This window comes from Meleagris gallopavo, chromosome 12, assembly GCF_905368555.1.
Source record: "Meleagris gallopavo chromosome 12, MGAL_WU_HG_1.1, whole genome shotgun sequence".
In the NCBI taxonomy this organism is placed as follows: Eukaryota; Metazoa; Chordata; class Aves; order Galliformes; family Phasianidae; genus Meleagris; species Meleagris gallopavo.
Genome location: NC_139415.1, coordinates 16,619,701 through 16,637,668, shown reverse-complemented (window position 1 = coordinate 16,637,668; position 17,968 = coordinate 16,619,701). Strand labels below are relative to the sequence as shown.

Here is a 17,968-nt window from a genome sequence, read left to right as displayed (position 1 = left end):
ACTAGTAACTGTGTTGTTGCACCGAGAATTCTGAGTAGCTGCACACTTTCTTTCAGACAGTTAGTGTCTCAACTAAATTCTGCTAGTGCCAGCACACTCCATTTTAATCTCACTTGAGTATTGCTGTTCCAGTACATACACTGCAGCCCTGGGATTCTTGGGAGAGACTGACTGCTGTGTAGACATACCCTGAGGCTGGCCAAAAATGCTGGCAGCAGTCTGTACCCACCCTGGAGTTGCTAATTTTATTTTCTGCCATTTGTGTTGTAAATCAGTTGTGGAATGTCCCTCTGTTCCCATGCTCCCTAATTCCCCTCCTCCCAGGTTTCATTCTTCTACAGATAATTACAAGCACATTTTCACAGTTAAACTGCTCTTCTCTGCACAGCTCCAAGCAGACATAATGAAACACTGTCTAATTCATAATGTATCTTTATACATCAGAATTAGTATGATCAAGCCTAAATAACTATTTCATAACACACTGATTTTGAGAGATAAGTAGATGCAACCCAAATTGTCAGTGGATGCTTATTCCACTTCAGTAACACACTGAGACCGAAAGAAAGTTATTGTATACCTAAGCTTAATATTAGTAGCTTGATGACAGTTTTCTGAAAACTGCATCCTGAGTTTGTCACAAGGAAGCAGAGATCCAAGGCAGGTACAGATCTAAACACATGTAAATAAATAACAAGAAATCAGTGGAAACTTCTGCAGGTATGGGTGGCTTGACTTGAGATGTTGAGAAAGAGGTCGAGGTGGAGCACCACAAAACAGAACGTGTGTCTGTGCCTACCATAAATTATCTTAGTTTGTATATCTTCTGTCATATTGAATTCCAGAAGTGGAATATTGCTGCTGTGTTAACTTTGGCTGGGCAAGTTGTTTTAGTGAGATCAGAATCATACATGCATCCTCGTGGATGATCAGTTTTAGTGCAGGGCTAAAGGTGTGAAGTTATTTGGTAGAAGCTGAGTAGAATTTGAAGGAGACGGAAATTCTGGGCAAATCAAACAGAGAAAAATACAACTGTGAATGAGAAATGGTGAGGTTTGATCGTGTGCTAGCCTCTGGATAATATGATTGGTTTTATTTCAGTTGTGTGTAAAACTGCAAGATACTTGCAGCTGCAATTAATAAACCTGATAATCCTAGCATAGTGGTGAGATACCTTCCCTCTGTCGTGTGTATTTTCTTGGTCTTGTTATCTTCTGAGTTTGATTGTCTGTTTATAGTATTGGAGTAAACCACACTGGAACTGTGCATGGGAACATCTACCTCCAATTGCCGTGTGGATGCTTGTGGCAAGCATTTGTGTGGTTTTGGGCAAGGATTTCTATGGTTTTACTCTATGCTTTGTGAAAGATGTCTGTGTAGTGAAGCAATGTTCTGTCACAGACCCACTAATTTCTTTGTTTTTGAGCATCTTGTACAGCTTTACTTATCCTAATAAAACTGCACCGAACAAGCAAACAACAGTTATTTAGAAACTCTCAGACAACACAGTTTCATTTTATCAACAGCTTTGTGTCTTTGCCAGCTATGTCTTTCTTTTTGAAGGGTAATTCTGCTGAGTAAGCCAAGGCCATGTATAATAGCTGGGCTATAATGATTTGGCAAATCCTTTATATGTTTCCTGCTACTAGGATTCTGGTTTCATACTTTACTGGCTTTGCTGGCAACAGCCATGTGGCCCCAGTGACCCAAAACACAGGAAGAGTACAAGCCCCCATTGTATGACCTCCACAGTGCACAGAAACACAGGAATTATTAGGTTTGCAAGTTCCATTTACCAAATAATCATTTGTTCTTAAACAAGGCAGCAATCTAGCTGAAGTATTTACTTTTCCACTAGCAGCTGAGTTCCAATAGCATGTAACCCAGGCTGTCTGCCTGGCCTGCTGAGTTCAACAGGTTCCAGGTGAAAATGACTGCATTTCTGTGGAAGATGATAAATCCCAGTCTGTCATTGGAAAAGCCTTCTGTCGTAGCTCAGCAGCAGCAATGCCAATGGAAATGATGTTGCTTCTAAAAATGTGGTTCCCTTTACCGTTATGTCAGCGGAAGGCAGCACTGTAGTGGAACAAGACTGGCTGCCTCTTTGACTGCAGTTGTGTTGTAGACTAAAATTCATCACAAAGTTGTTACTGGACAAACAAAATAAACAGGATTCCTTTGTTCCCAGTGATTGCTTTCCATTTCAAAGTCCTCCTAAGGTGCTGGGCTCTTTTGATTGCCGACAGGGAGTTCTGTCATGTATATCATTGCTTGAACCCCATTTTCTAAAGGAGAAGAAGCCCTGCAGTTTTCTCAGATTTTTTGCTTTTGTTCTTGTTTGGGTTGAACAGATTAGAGGAAAAAAAGTTTGCTCTGATCTGTGTAATGGTTTGTTCTCCCTGAATTTTCTTGGTTTGAAAAGTTTCCTTCCGCACGGCTCTAATTAGCTTAGCATGTTGAGCTTTTTAATAATGAGTGTTTTTATTTACTTTCCTTCACCAAATTCTACCACGATGCTTATTTTGCATGGCAGATGTTATCTGTGTGTGGGACAGTTTGACATTTCAGAAATTTCTGATGTCCAGTCTCTGGCAGCTGGTGCTCACCTGTCCATGAGAATCCAGAACCTGCCTGTCTTTTCCACCTGCTGCCAGCCGGGCTCCCTTCCTGCCAGCTTGCTGTTTACCAGCATCACTATGAAGATCACTGCTAAAATGACAAACTTCCAATATATATTTTTTAATATTCATTTTAATTATAAACATTAAAACTAGGGAGTATAAGAAAATGCTTTGTATGAATAGTTTGTTTCCTGCTTTGGGTAGTCTTCAGACTTCAAAAAAAGAGGAAAAAGCACAGTTTCCTTCCTTCCTCTCAAAAGCACCTTTCATTGCGTAAATTCCATCCTAACACATTTTTTATCTGAATTAGAACTGCTTGCAGCTTGACATGTGGTAGAATTAGCTCAAGAAGACAGAACTCTTGTCTAGCATCCATTGTGAGACACTGTGATCATTGCTGTTTGACTTCGGCTAAAAATGCAGATTGCCTGCATTGAGTAGCTCTGAACAAGCATGTGGAAAACGTGGTTTTCCCACAGGAGTATTATAATAGTTACTTATCTTCTGCTTTGTGCAGAAGTATCAACTCCCATCTGTTAATTTTTAAGTCATCTTCTCCACCGACTGTATATATATGTATATATATTTTATGTCTTACTGTCTGTTGATATTTTCTTTTTATTCCCTTATTGCTACAGTACACATTTGGAGACTTATTCTGAAAACTGTACAGTATTTTAAACCTTACCAGTTTGTAAAATGCATTATTGTGTGCACCTTCTCTGGATGTGATGAACAGACTCCTGTAAGAAGCGTTTTATGTTTTTCTGTAATTTGTTTTCAAATTAACACGTTCAAGCCAAGGTCATTCAGAGCAATAATATCTCTTTTCAAGTTGCCTTTTTAACCTTTCTTCATGTGATGTTCTTTTACAATATGAAAGCAGTCTCGGTTTCATGTTCCTTGAGGTTTGCAACCAAGCATCTCCACTACCCAAAGAATTCCAGTTCAGTATTGCTCTGAACGTATCACTTCAAAAGGGCTTTGATACCAAGCCATAATTTGCAGCGTTCTTGTTTGATATCAAGTCTCCCCACTGATGGAACAAGTGAGACAAGTAACATAGTGTTCTGAACTGTTAAGTCATTTAACAGTCAAGGCCAGATGATGCAATAATTATGGCTTTTTTTTTTTTCCCCCAGAAGCACCACCATGAAAAATCCCAAGAGTTAAGAGAGCTTGTGCATAAGGGGAGCATTATTAGAAACAAAATTTCTGGTAAGGGTAGAAGCTTGCCCGTGTTGATGGGAATGGCTGTGACAAGGATACAACTGAAAAATAAAATATCGTCAGGTGCCTTCAAAAGAAGGGTCTTGGCTCTTGCAAACTGATCCATTGTTGGGTTATAACTGGAACGAGCAGACTTGTTCCCTGTGCAACTTTTTTTTCTAGAAAGATTTCCTTTTTTTCATTCCTGGAAGCAAAAGAAAACACATGGCTTTCTTACCGTCCCCTGCGTTCACCTGACATGTTGGTGACTTGGGGTGAGATCTCATAGAATGTGTTTCTTGCACTAGGTCTGCAACTCCACAATGATTGGCGACCTACATCTAAAGAAAGAATAAAAGAAAGGCTAAAAAACTTTTCCCTGTGAACAGGATTGCTACTGTCCTGGAAGCATGTATCCTCTGGCTTCTCTGGCTTAGGTTCACCAACTTTTGAAGAGTTGGTGCTGGTAGAATTATGCACATTGCAGTTACTTCATGCCTCTGTCTTTTGATGTTTGCCGTCTCCCCATTCCCACCTCCATGAATGCAGAATTCATCTCCAACCCAGGGGAAGACAGCCAGCATTCCTGATTCCACAGAACAGTGTGTTCCTCAGGCTGCCTTTTCCCCATTGCTCAGTAGTGGGTGGCTTCCTGGTGGGGTAGTGTGGGACATCTGTGGTTACTCGTGTTGCACATATTTAACAAATATGCTCAGTGTTTCTCCTTTCTCTGGAGATTTTTCTTTTAAGAGCGTCTTATGTTGCATCTCTTGGTTCAGGTTTTATTCTCAGTAATTAATGTAGTTGACTGGAGGCTTTCGCTGTTTTCATAGAAGTTTTAGGAAAGCTTGCTCAGGTGATTACATGCAGCAGATTCCTCTTAAGTTGGTAACATCTTGAAGGTCAAACCTGTCAGCTGTTCTCACTGAGCTCTTGTTCGTACGCTATGGAATACAAACAAGTCTCCCACCCATCTGTATCAGGGTTTTGTCTTTTTCACACCCTACGTTTTATATTTATTTGTCATCTGTTGAGGAAATGCAAGTCACATTTTCTGGGGTTTTGTTCTCACCCACTTCCTGGCAGTGCTGAAAGCAAGCAGCCTGTTATGTTTCAGCATGTTACTGCTGTGATGCACCAGAGTGTTCTCTGCGTACAAGGAGCTGCAGATGGAGTGCAGAAGCTTTTGCTTACCAAAAAAAAAAAAAGAGAAATGTGCAGTCTTTCTCTATCCACTGCTGTGTTCTTTTTCATTCATGGTGCTCCTTTCTGAAACCAGACTGAACAGTGTGTGTGTGAGAGAGAGAGAGAGAGAGAGAACGTGCATTTTTCATGCCCAGGAAGTGGGTCAAATCTTGTGGAGGCCAAGGGAATGGCTGAATATATATATTTTTCATGGAGATGTTACACTTTGACCCTCAAATAACTTTATTCCTGCTTTAGGTTCACAGCTCAGCAGTGATCATGGCAAGTAGCTGGAGAGAAGCTTTATTATTCAGCCTTTCCAGTCAGCAGTCACTTTGATGTACGGTATGATGAGTAGTTTTTGCATAGTGTTCACCCCTTCAACAGTCTTCAGGCTGTTCTAACAGTCTGTGATTCTTAGTAGTGCTGCTGTTGTCTCTGTGCATTGTTGGCAAGGAAAAGAAGTAGAAACACAGATCATATGGTTGAATGACTGCTGTGAAGATGGGGTGGGCCTCTGGGGATGCAAAGGGTGTAGAAATGTACATGCTGTAAGATGATGATGATGAGGTCCAAAGTGCCAAAAAGAAAGGCTGGGTAGGAAATCTTTGTGAACTGTCATGACCTCATAAAAGACTGTGAAACTGTTACTGTAAGTGTGGTGAGCTCCTGATCCTCTTCAGAGGATATAAAGGCAGAGAGAGAGCACATTTAGCCCTGGGCAGTCATTGTATGATGCTGGATGGTATTCTTATGATTGGATTCATTGCATAAGCCTTTCCTACGTGTTCATTGCTCGTGCTCAGCTGTTTTCCTTTCTACATTAGCATGATCAAACTGGACCATTTGAGTCTATATGTAGTAGAGGAGAGGACTGCTGAAGTCTTTACATGCTCACCCCCTCATGAGTGCAAGTTACACCTTGCTTTGCTGCTTTACAAGTCTTCCTTCATAGAGATGAGATTCTGAACAGGACAGGACCCCAGCTGTGCTCTGAGAGATTGTACTGGTACTGAATTGTCTGCTACATAATCACATTCCTTTCTGTGTCTAAATGCATACTGCTGACAGCTCTCACAACAGGTTGGCAGCTCTCAGAGATTTGGTTTAGGTTTTATGTTGAACTCCTTAGCGGATGTTAAGGTGAGAAAGAAATGCAGTTTTGAGATAATTCTGTTTTTTCAATGTGAAGTTTCCAACAAGTTTATTTGTGCACATATTGATCAAATTCAGCTTCTCCTCGGACTTTGCATTTGCTGGAGCGCTCCCTTTTCTGCTACCTTGTATACTACCCACTGCTGATTATTCTTACCAGAAACATTAAATCATTGCTATGTCAGGACCACATCCCACAAATTAGATGCAACAGAGGCAGACCATTGAGATAGTAAGTGTTCAGTTGCATTGCAACTGGAGTCTTTCATCTTACCAAAAGCCTTGGAATATCTCGAGACTGCCTGTCCTGCTGAGAAGCAGCCCCTCTGCAAAACAGGCACCAAGGAATCTCGAGAGAAACCTGATGTCTATTGGAAAAAGTAGTTAATAGTGTAGACCAGTGATGTTATTTCTGGAGAAGTAATCATAAGGTGATTCACCTTGATCTTCATGGCTCTGGTCTAACTTCCACCAAACCAACTGGAAGGACTGCCATTGATGTCAGTGGGGTTAGGCCAGCTTTGTTACCAATATCCAGGACCAGTGGGGCAGCAGGCTTTCGGATGAAGTGCTTGGGTGAGCAGAATGCTATGGGCCTGTGTCTGCCATGTTAGTCTCTAGTGTGTGCTGTATGTCCTTTGCTTCACAAGCTCATACTTGCTGCCTTACAGATTCTATGGCAGAAGAAATAATTATTTTTAAATCAAAACCATATCATATAGGGCTGGATCTGTCATGCAGCTGAATAAACCACAGCTTTCCACACTGCTATTCACCATAGGCATTCAAGTGTTCTCACTTGCTGTTGTTGACTTCTTGTTTATTTGATGAGTAGATAACTATAGAAAATGTCTGGTTACTTCATCATTAGAGAGAGAATAAACTTGCTTATGGATATAAGAGTCTGTTAGTCATGACTCCCTTAAAATGTTGTCTCTTCTGATAAGTAAAACAATAGCACCCATCCTCATGTGGATAACATTATGTACATAATAAATGTCTTTGATTACTTCAAATGCTTTAAGTAGAGTTGTCTTCCCCTTTTCATCTCAGCTCACCAGAGTACCTCTGAAATAGTTCAGTTATATTTAAATGACTGTGTTTGTGTCTGAAAAGCACAAGGTGAAAAAGCCTGTTTTCCATTAAGCCAACGGACCTAGTGACCTCTGTTTGTGTAAGAAGGTTATGCAAGCTATTTCAGTGACTCTTTCCCAGCACAGCTCACCCCAGCGTGTTTCCCCAGCATTTGTTAGTTTGTCCTCCATCCAAGCCTCACTTGGACTCCCTTCTGACTCCTCTGGCTGTCTTTGCATCTCTTCATTTACTTCACAGATGCATCACCTTCCTAGGTCAATCTTACTTTAAACTTCCTGTCCTCATGTTGCATCGCACCTCCTATCATAATTTCAGCTCTAATAAGCAACTCTGTTCCTCTGTGCCTCTGTTATGCCTCACTTCTGCCTGTTATTCTCAACTGGTTGGAAGCCTCATAACTTGCAAGATATCAGCATTTTATATTGAAATGTTAAACATGTTGAACCAGTTCAGAAGTAGGCATCTTTCCAGTGACACAGCTTCAATTTCAAACGTTAATAAAAATTCCTAACATTGAACTCGATTTGGGACTGGACGACTCACAGGCTTGATTATGTGATATACTGTCTCCCACTTCTAAGTTGTTGGTTCAAATCCAGCCCAAGTCAGTAGCTGCTGAGAACTGTTGACATACATTCTCTGCTTAGTGATCTACATTGATTTGTGTTTAATATTCATGCTTAATGTTCTCATGCACCTTGTATAACCTTCCATGTCAGCATCTTCCTTTGTAGCTGAAATTGGATGCAGTATAGAGATAAAATTCCTATCTCAACAATTCATGGAGACTCAATAGGAAGCGGGAAGGGGAAGGAATTTTGTCCTCTATATGGATAAAAGTGGGACTTGTGCCCACAGCATGTAAATTGCAGGCTTTCCATTTGGTATTCTCATCCTGCCCACACTGAAATGCCAGAGCAGGTTAAGTTACAGTTCCTCTTTCCCTTTCACACTGAGTGAGGATGCTGTTCTGTTTGCCCTCCCTGTGCAATTAATTGCTACCATGGGGTTTAGAGACAGAAATTTGCCCCATTTGTGGTTAATGCTAGATCACCTCTGGATGTGCTGGGACAAAGTGAGTCACAGGGAATGACTTTTCCCCATGTGCTCTCTTGAGAAAGTCAGTAGTGACCTACCCTGCTGTAACACACAGCTTTGGTACTGCATAGAACTCTTGCAGCACTGCTGCTTTGCAAAAACAGAATGCTTTAGAAAAGGACTGAGAGCCTCCTGTTACAAACACAGGTAGGGAAAGCATGCTTTCCAGCAAACATGGATCAGCCAAGGATGCGAAAACCTGCCTTCTCCTATGCCAATCTGTTACATTTCTGTAGCAGGACCTTTGCTCGATTCTTTGAGTCCATGTTGGTCTATGAGACAAGTGGATCCAAGGAGCCCTTCCTTTTGAATGTCTTGCTGAGCTTACATTATGAGAGCAGTTTGTGAGTTGGTCCTTCAGATATAGAAAGACTCTTTTGGATTACACTGCCTGTAGTCATCAGAGACAGACCGCTTTCCTCTTTTCTGTGTTGACAGCTGATCATCCTCTTTCATTGTCCTTCAGAGAAATGGTGATTTAGGCATTAGTGCTGATTGTGTGGAGAACAACTGTGTATGTGCACAAGTTTAACAAACAGCTATAATGACAGCCAGGTCACCTCGGGTAGCTTTACTAGCCCTGATTGCCGCCTATTTCTAAAGTGAATCAGCATCTGACTCACCCTGAGCTCCGTGAAGACCAATGGAAAGGTTTGGCTTTTGCAGAGAGGCTGTGGAGAATCTCTTATTAACAGCCAGCTGAAGTGCTTATTTGAAACAGAGGGAGTAGTAGTAGTTCATGGTATTTCCTGGGTGGTTTTTTTTTTTAAGGTTTTTCTTCATCATACTTCATTATTTACCTTGCCAGCCTCTTTCTGCTTGAAGAAAAGCATTTATTTTACAGCTGATGATGTTTTCCATCAAACTTGTGTCTTCCCCCTACTTTATAATCTCTCCCTACCAGAAGGGGAGTGCGTGACAATAAACCTTGGGGGTTTTTCAGTGGTCTGTTACTGTAGCCACAAACGTGCAGCTGTTTAAAAAACTTAGAGTATTTTAAATCAGTTTCCCTCAGCATTTGGCACTATTCTTAAACTCAGATGTGGGGCTTTTAATAGGAAACCTGTTGAGAGTCATAGTGGTTCTGATGAAGATTTGTATACATGGCCTAAGAACTTGGAGGTGCAATGCACCGTGCATTGAAGGCTTTCCACAGGCTTTGGTAGGCTTTGGCTCAGGCTTTTAAAAGAATAACAGGAAACACTGGAAAAAGCACCAAGGGTAAACAGAACAGTTTAGTTACATTTACTGTCTAGAGGAGAAGCTTTACTAATGACCAAAATAAACAAAGCAAGTGCATTTATTTAGTATTGCTGTGGGAAAACAAACGTCTTAATTGCATTTAGCTAAAAAGAGTTATACAAGAAGCTGGCCAGCTCAGGCCCAGAGTATAATTCTGGCATGCTGACCCAATTCTAATTGCTGTGTAGACTCTGACAGAGAGTAGTGTCCTGGAAGGGAGCACAGGCTTCAGAGAGGCCAGAGTATGGAGAGATTGCGTGGTATTTTTTATTCATAGCAAAGTTCATTCTGCAAAAAGCAGCTTCAAAGAGATTTGGTTTTGTTGCCTTGTAGTGACTCGGGATAAAGCTTGCCATGTCATGACTATGTTAACAGGCAGAGCTCAGGTCAGTCAGCTTGTTTCTGGACTCACATATGGTAATCAATAATAAATATGCTGTGGGACTCCATCAGTGATACCTTGTGTCTTCAACTGATAATTGTTGTGTTATTTATATTAGAAGAGAATCTGGAGTCTGAAACCAGAGTCCCGTTGTGCTTACTCTGAATAAATAAACAATGAAGGGACCATGCTGAAGACATGGCTGACATGAAGAATGGCTGACAGTCTCAGCCATTCTTGCTTGCCTGTGTGGAATCTCATTATCTACGAGAGGGAGAATGTGATGAACCAAAGGCCAACGTTTAGCTGCATAGAATGGATTTAATGATTGTGGTAGTAAGAGCACAAAGTGAAACTGAGTCCTGCTCATCTCTAATGGCTGTGCTGGCTTTGCAATGTAAAAGGTATTATGCAGCATGTGTTTGCCACCCTTGGTAAAAGGGATTCTAATGACCTGAGCAGCACAGAAGGTCTCCAAGGTTATATAGTGCCATTTTAACTTTCTAATCTAAGAGCTATTGTTATTGGCTCTGTTTTCATGATCGTTTGTATGAGAATAGAACTGCTCGTGACAAAATATTTCAAGAGACTGATTATGTGCTTCTAATTCCATGTGAACTTCTGAGTAGCAGGTAAGATTAGATGATCATAAAGAAAATGCAGAATACTGAATCACCACTTGCGTTGTTGTTTAGTACAAATACATAATGCTCTGTCTGATTTATCCCTGCTAAAAGCAGGGGAGCATATTAATGAAACGAATTAGCATCGATTACATTTACTATGTGTTTAGGAAAAAATGGTCCCTTTGATGTCACTAGAGACCCTTGAACTTCAGAAAAGAATGTGTTAGCATGCTAGGTATGCCTTAGTCCTGCAGGTCATTTAATCTTTTCCTCAAGTCAATCGCTGTAAGGTAAAGTATATGCTGGGAAAAGTTCTGCTCTGCCAATTAAAACAGACTCCAAAGGTGTTGCTGGTTTTATTCTAACAGAAACTCATCAGCAAGGGACCAAGAGAGGTTGCTTATATACCTTGAGGCCAGATCCCAAGCAAATATAAACTAGCATGGTTCTTCTGACTTAGCAGGGCTACGTTGATTCATACCGATATGTCAGGCTCAATTTCTCTACACTTACGACTTCTTAAAGAATTTCTGCTAATAAACCACGAGTGATTCAGAAAAGCAGCAATTTCCACACAAGTAAACCTAGAAAGAATTTCACAAGAAGCCTGTAAATAGCTCTGAGACGTGAGTCCTGACTCAGTCTTCTTAGAAATTATGTCCTTTTTGTGTCAAACACCCGTGCAAAATCAAATCTGAGCAATGAATATTAGCCTCAGCATTTCTTCTGAGCAGGAATCTTTCATGAACTCAGGTTTAAAATAAAATTAAGGACAGATATGTACTAATAAGTAACTTGCCCACATTGTTTGTGAACAAAGTTATCCCATTTTTAATAAATTACAATGAACAAGTAATCAGAAAGCTAAAACATTTCTTAATTAAGGAACTCTCAAATAAACTAGCCTTCCATGGAAAAGGTAAAATCAGGGATTCTGAAACAGGTTGGAAAGCTGGAAAGATGTGTGGGTTTTTTCCACTTTATTTTTTAATGTGGGACAGCTGAATTGACAACAAGAACCTACCAGAATGGGAGCATGCACTGCTGACTCCCATGCCATAGAAACCTTGTCAGAGCAGAAATCTAGGGGACATAAGTTCAAGCCTCAACAGTGTGGCAGTCACAAGGCAGGCAAGCTGGCAGAAACCTTGGAAACCTGCCTTATTTCCATTAGAAAAGTTAATACAATTGCAGTGTGACTACAGGAGGCCTTCTAATCTGGCATTTTTAGACAGGCAAAGTTTCCTGTGGAGTACTTCCAGCAAATTTACCTGACTTGCTTCATAGTGTTCAGGTCTTCCCTTCCTCAAGTTCAGTAACACGGGCTTATTTGCATTGCAGGAATACTGCAGGAACTTTCTTACTAGCATGTGAACAGTTTTCTCGGTTGGTGGAAACAATATGAGTAGAATATTTGGAGTGAAATGCAGGCAACGTTGAAGTCAATGGCAAAACTCCCATTCATTTCAACAGAGCAAGAATTTCACTCTTTTCTGTTTTGAAGTCAGACTTACTAATAGACTGTTAAATTATTCCTGCCTGTATCAAACAAAATGTGCTTGATGTTAATGTTTCTGCTGTGTTCAAAATCCGCAAAGGTTTAAAAACAAGCATAGCTGTGAACTTCTGTGTCTAAAAATTGTTAAATGTAGTTTTGCTAGAAATAATAATGTCCCTGGAGATAAACCTAGAATAATAGACTGCTGTATAATCTTCACTTTAAGCTAAAAATAGCATAACTGGTGGTTTAATCTAAGCCATAATTATCAAGCTGCTGAAGCTGGTTTTGGTTCATTGCAACTAGAAATGTATGTTGTGTTTAGACTTTGAACAGTTGAATCCCAAAAATGGAAAGAAGCAAAGCCAAGAGTGTAGTCAGAAAGCAAACAGGAGCCTTGGAGAAATAACATATATTAAAGCATCCAATACCGTTTTTTAAGGGACTGCTTCTGCCCTGCTCCGTCCAGCAGGTTGGAGACCTACAGAGTTCCTGTTAATCTGTTTTTGGCCCAACACTGGTGGCTGTTACTTTGCTAAAATGTGACCCTGGCCAAACGAGACACTTTTTGTCTGAAAACTGTTTTCCACTTCACGTTGGAATCAAAGGAAAGATGTTAATATCTCAAAATGTTATTATTCTGTATAACTTCAAAAATAATTTTAATGATCGTTTTGAAGTAGGATGGAAAATCCTTAACTTTCTTTTGCTGCTGGGCAGCATCATACGGTAAGCTGAGTGCAGAACTGCCATTTAGGACTTCTGACATTTCACTGATGCAGCAGATGAACTTGTGTACATCATTTATCCCTTCTCTGCTGCCATTGGAGCTATTCCTGAAGGCTCACCTCATCCAGAAGAGATTCACTTTCCTAGAAAAGACAACAGAGTGAGGCTCCTCTGAACAGTGATTTACAGTAGCAGCCCACGGTGGACATTTCTAATGGCAGAAGAGTCCTGAGGGGTAGGGTGGAGAGAACTTTTAAAGTAAGACTTTTCTGTTTTAGAACACTTACTAAAATTCTCAGTGAATGTATTTAAGTTCCTCCCAGTATATTTATACTACACCATTCACACTGTTTGTTTGGATTGCTTGTTTTGCTGAGTAGGTTACATTCTCTTCTTGCTGGCATGGGGCAGTCTTTGTGCTTGTTTGGACAGTGCTTGCAAAAATGGGAGCTTGATTCTGATTCAGGCTCCTACCTGAGCTTTGCTGTCAGAGTCATCATAGAGTCACAGAATAATTTAGGACAGAAAGGCCAGTGCAGATCGTGTGATCTACAGAGAAACTCAACACTTCAGAGTTAGATGAGAGAGATGGTGTAATGCCACTAAGTTAGAGAAATCTTTCTGAAGAGAGGAATTGCTGCAGATTTACCCTGAGAGAGCAACAAAATTGGCCCATCTCTAGGGTTAGTTTAACCATTTTATCAGTGTGATCGTAGGAGTCATATCAACTAGATTTGGGAAGGAGATTCCAAATTTTCAGTAAAGACTATCTTTGATGTTCTAGCAAATACCCTTCAGATCTGTTACGTCCAGGCTGACTCTTCGTGAACCCACAAGTAGTTATAATTTCTAGTAGGAAAATCTATGTGAAGCACATTTAAAAACTTCTAGCAAACAAATATTAAAACCTGGGTGAAGTTAAGGCAGTAAATAAATTGAAGGAGCCTTCCATTTATAGTTTAATTATATATATATATATAATATATATACACACACATATATACAATTATAAAAAATATAAACAATTCTAGTTTATTCATGAGACATATTCCAGCATTAGATGAATATTTCTGTATTATTTGTGCAGCCTCTTCCTGACTCTGATAACAGCTGTGAGATTCGAAAATGTCCAACGTGATAACTTGATAGATGTATTTCTTGTTTTGTTTTAATTAAACAGCATGGGAATGAGCCATGATGACGATCATCCTCCCTGTGCAGGGAGGTCTCATATTATGTCTGGAGAATGGGTCAAGGGCAGGAACCCCAGTGACCTCTCCTGGTCTTCATGCAGTCGCGATGACCTTGAAAACTTCCTAAAGTAAGGATTGCACCGTACTCTTTCATTGTGGTCTTACACATACAGTTAAACTCTGAAAGCAGCTAGTGCCTTTATTTCTAGGAATGGATTCAGCATGGAAAATTAGAATTAGAGGTGGAAGTGAAAGGAAAATAATGAGAGAAAACGAGATATCCATGTTTACATTAAAGCGTAAAGTTGAAAAAGGAGTTGCATCTGAACTCACTCTGGTCCCCGACAGAGGAAAGATGTCTCAAAGATATTCCAGATATTTGTCAAAAATTGTTTTGAAGACAAAGGCAAAAATCTTTCATTTATTTCTGTGCTAGATAAGAAGCCAAGGGCTTAAAATTCAGCTAGGGGGACTCAGGTGAGACTTGATAGAAGTCTTTCTAGTGATCTTTGTAAGGCTTGTAAAGCTACTGGGCTTTAGCCTAAGGGCAGAATTGAGTCCTCATCAGATTTCAGTCAAATATTTACAGAGAATGATGTGAATGCAGTGTATTCTGCTTCAAGGCCTGAGGTGGAGGATGAGTTCTCAAGGACCTTTCTATTAATAAGCTTAATGATTCAGTTTCCAGAAAGATATTGGGAAAATCATCACTATTTCATTCAAGGTCATCAGATTCCCTATTAAAGATAGGACAACAGCTGCTCTACAGCAGAGATCTAACATTCCAGTTCAAAGGTGCTTTCCCTTAAAGGCATGTTTAATTATCTCACTCCACAGGTCCAAGGTCAGCACCTGTTTGCTAGTAACAGACCCCCGAAGCCAATATGCAGTGCGGCTCCCTCACAAGCTGCCAGGAATGCACTACAGTGCCGATGAACAGTGCCAGATCCTCTTTGGGACCAATGCTACATTCTGTAAAAATATGGAGGTAAGATCTCATGGAGTATATCTGGAAATGAGGTTGGGATGTGGAAATATAGCTGTTAAATGTTGAGGAAGTGAAGGAGTCTGTGCCTTCCTCAGAATTGTAGTGGGAATTTCAGAATATTTAGTACTGCTGATACAAAATCAGTAGACAAACTTCCATTGGTTTTCATGTCAACAGCACATACATACTTCTGCAGTCCTCTTCTTTTCCCCACATCGGTCTTGTTCATGTCCCGCAGCAGACACAGAAGAACTTCTGTTTGTACTCATTCTTAATTTAGGCACTCTTCCCTTTCAACACTATTTCTCTGAAGAACTCAATAGAGATTATTTTCCTGATAGTTCAGCTGAGATGAAAGTATCTTCTCAGGAAAGCTCTCCTACTAGATGTCTGTGTGGATCTTTCAGTAGACCTTCCCTCTGGACCATTACAGTGTCCTTATAAGCTGACTCTAACTCCTTGCAAAGGAAATATTAATGGCTTCTTCCTTTATGGTATCAATTAAATGTTTATGCAGAATCAGGCCCCTTCCTATGTGTTTTCTAAGCACATTGATATTTAGTCAGACTTTGGGTGCAACATGGCTCGTATCTTATAGCTGGGCAGCATAATAGAAACAGTGATTTTTGGTGTTTCTAGAAGTAGATCGTATTTGAGATGAGACAGCCTGACTTTCCTAATTTATTTTTCTGACTTTTTTTCTTTTATCTAAATTCTTCCTAAGTCTTACATGTAATTAGATGTCTTGTATTCTCACCAGAGCTTGTCTACATCTCACTTCAAATAGGGACTGGAAAAAGACTTCCATCATGGCCTCAGAAATATCCAGAAGAAAGTCATGAAGCCCTGTATCATGTAACCAGTGCCAGCTGGGAGCAATCTTCCTAGATAGGTATAGAGTAGTAAGATTTCTTGCTGTCATTGATTAGCCACTTGTAAATTGTCCTTTAGTACCATTCTGAACAATCTCAAGATCTGAAGTCGTTTCTAACAGTGAAAATAATAATCAGTGATAACTGAGGTTTCTAAGTGCCAAATGACTAAAACTGTTGAAAATGTTCCCAAATCATGGGAACATGGTCTTAGTTTCAAATTTGTTGTTTTATTTGTTTTGGATTTGGAAGCAAGCTAATTTAAAACAATAAGAAAAGAATCCAGAGAGATTCTATTTTCCAGATCCATCAAGAAAATGCAGACCACTGGGACTACTGAACTAGAAGCAAAATGTTAGAATTTAGATCTGTAAAGAAAATCCCAGATCTACCTACAATAGTTAAAGTTTTTCCACTTGTGTGGGTGTCACAAAGCTTGATTAGTGTTGGAACAGATATTCACTATTTTCCTTTTGACTGAAAAAAAAACCAAACACATTCTGTTTCTGCATTGGCCTATGCTTAAGAAGAATGTCAGCTTACTGGTAGGTGGTCAGCAGTTCTCATGCATGTCCACCAGTACAGTCTGGAATTGTTTCAGGGACAAATTTCTTGCCAAAATAACAAACCAACAGGTGCTGTTCCTCTCTGCAAGATACAGATAGCAGGTATTTGTGTCTCCCATGGTTTTTAACCTGTCTTGTTACTCAACTTCTTTAGAACACAGTAAAAGCTGTGTTCTTTCCTTCCATCACTGCCTCAGAATCTCACCTCAAAAAGGATGTTTGCTAAACCCTTAGTAGTTTCTAAAGAAAAGTCTTGTAAAACTTCTGCTAATTAAAAAGAGCTGACAAACACTTAGAATTGTTTATTTTTCCCTATCAAATGTGTATTAAATATTCACATTGTGAAGCTTTGGATCAATAATGGCACATGCTATAAATTCACGTAAATAATTGCATCCTGTTATGCTACTCCGAAATGGAGTTTGAAGGCAATGAAATTAGTTCTCTTGAGGAAATGATCATCTTAAATTTTTAGACCTTAAGAGATTTTTTTTCTTTTCACCTTTGTGTTTCTCATGCTTCATCTGCAGAATGCTTGTATTGTAAGTCTCAAAGCTGTCTACAAAAATATGAACCAAGAAAAAAATTGGCACTAGTCATTGGCATTAGCTGTAGAAATTATTGGCAAATGTAGCTGTCTCCTCTTTTAGCCAATGGTAATGTGGTATTTTTAATTCAATAAAGTATTTAAAAAAAAATCTAAATGTAGAAGTAATAAACATTTGACAGTAAATATTTGTTACAAAAAGGAAATAAACTTCAGGAAATTAGACTGTTCAGTCTTTTTATGATGGCATGTGTCTACTGTCTACTTTTCTTATTTAATAGAAAACCTACATTATAACATTTATTTGGGGATAGCTGAGCCACATAATTACATCAGGCAAACTAGAGACCTATATGCAAAAATGCCATATAGTTGATTTTAGAGCAAATTTCAGAAATAAATTCAAAATTTTACTTTTTTTGTGAATCTGCAGAAACTTTCTGTGCAGTAAGCTCTTTCCCCTTATGGCATCAAGAAACAAATTTTTAAAGGAATATAATACCCTTTGCTTTCACAGAGAGCTAGGTGCCTAAATGCTTGGCAGTGTCTGGACTTCAGACACTGCTCTAACTTTATAGTTAAACCATGAATATTCAGCCTTATCTTGATATTTCAGATTGAATCTCCACAATTCCTCCTCCATATTTGTTCTTGATGGTAACTTGATGAACTGTCCCTGGAGGTGTTCAAACCAGGTTGGCTGTGGTCCTTGGCAATCTTGTCTAGTACCAGGTCCAGAGGTTGGTGGCCCTGCTTTGGCACGGGGGTTGGAACTTGGTGATCCTTGAGGTCCCTTCCAACCCAAACCATCTACGATAATACAAAATAGTGGCCTTCAGAATTGTAACAGTTTGCTGAACCAGAAAAAGGTAGGTCTTGGCTGTCCTGTTCCAAATTTGCAAAACAACAATGAAAAACTATGAGGTAGGCTGACTTATATCTATACTATACCTTTGGGCATT

The 17,968-nt window shown here is 39.7% G+C and overlaps 1 protein-coding gene across 2 annotated transcripts in view; it reads left to right on the top strand.

Moving 5' to 3' along the window:
* Positions 1 to 17,968, top strand: part of ADAMTS17 (ADAM metallopeptidase with thrombospondin type 1 motif 17) — a 166,376-nt gene that overhangs the window by 67,644 nt on the left and 80,764 nt on the right. For both annotated transcript variants that reach the window (XM_085234376.1, XM_085234375.1), the window contains exons 9-10: positions 14,021 to 14,161; positions 14,871 to 15,021. In XM_085234376.1, the coding sequence (XP_085090502.1) occupies positions 14,021 to 14,161; positions 14,871 to 15,021 (292 nt within the window). The remainder of the gene's footprint in view (positions 1 to 14,020; positions 14,162 to 14,870; positions 15,022 to 17,968) is intronic.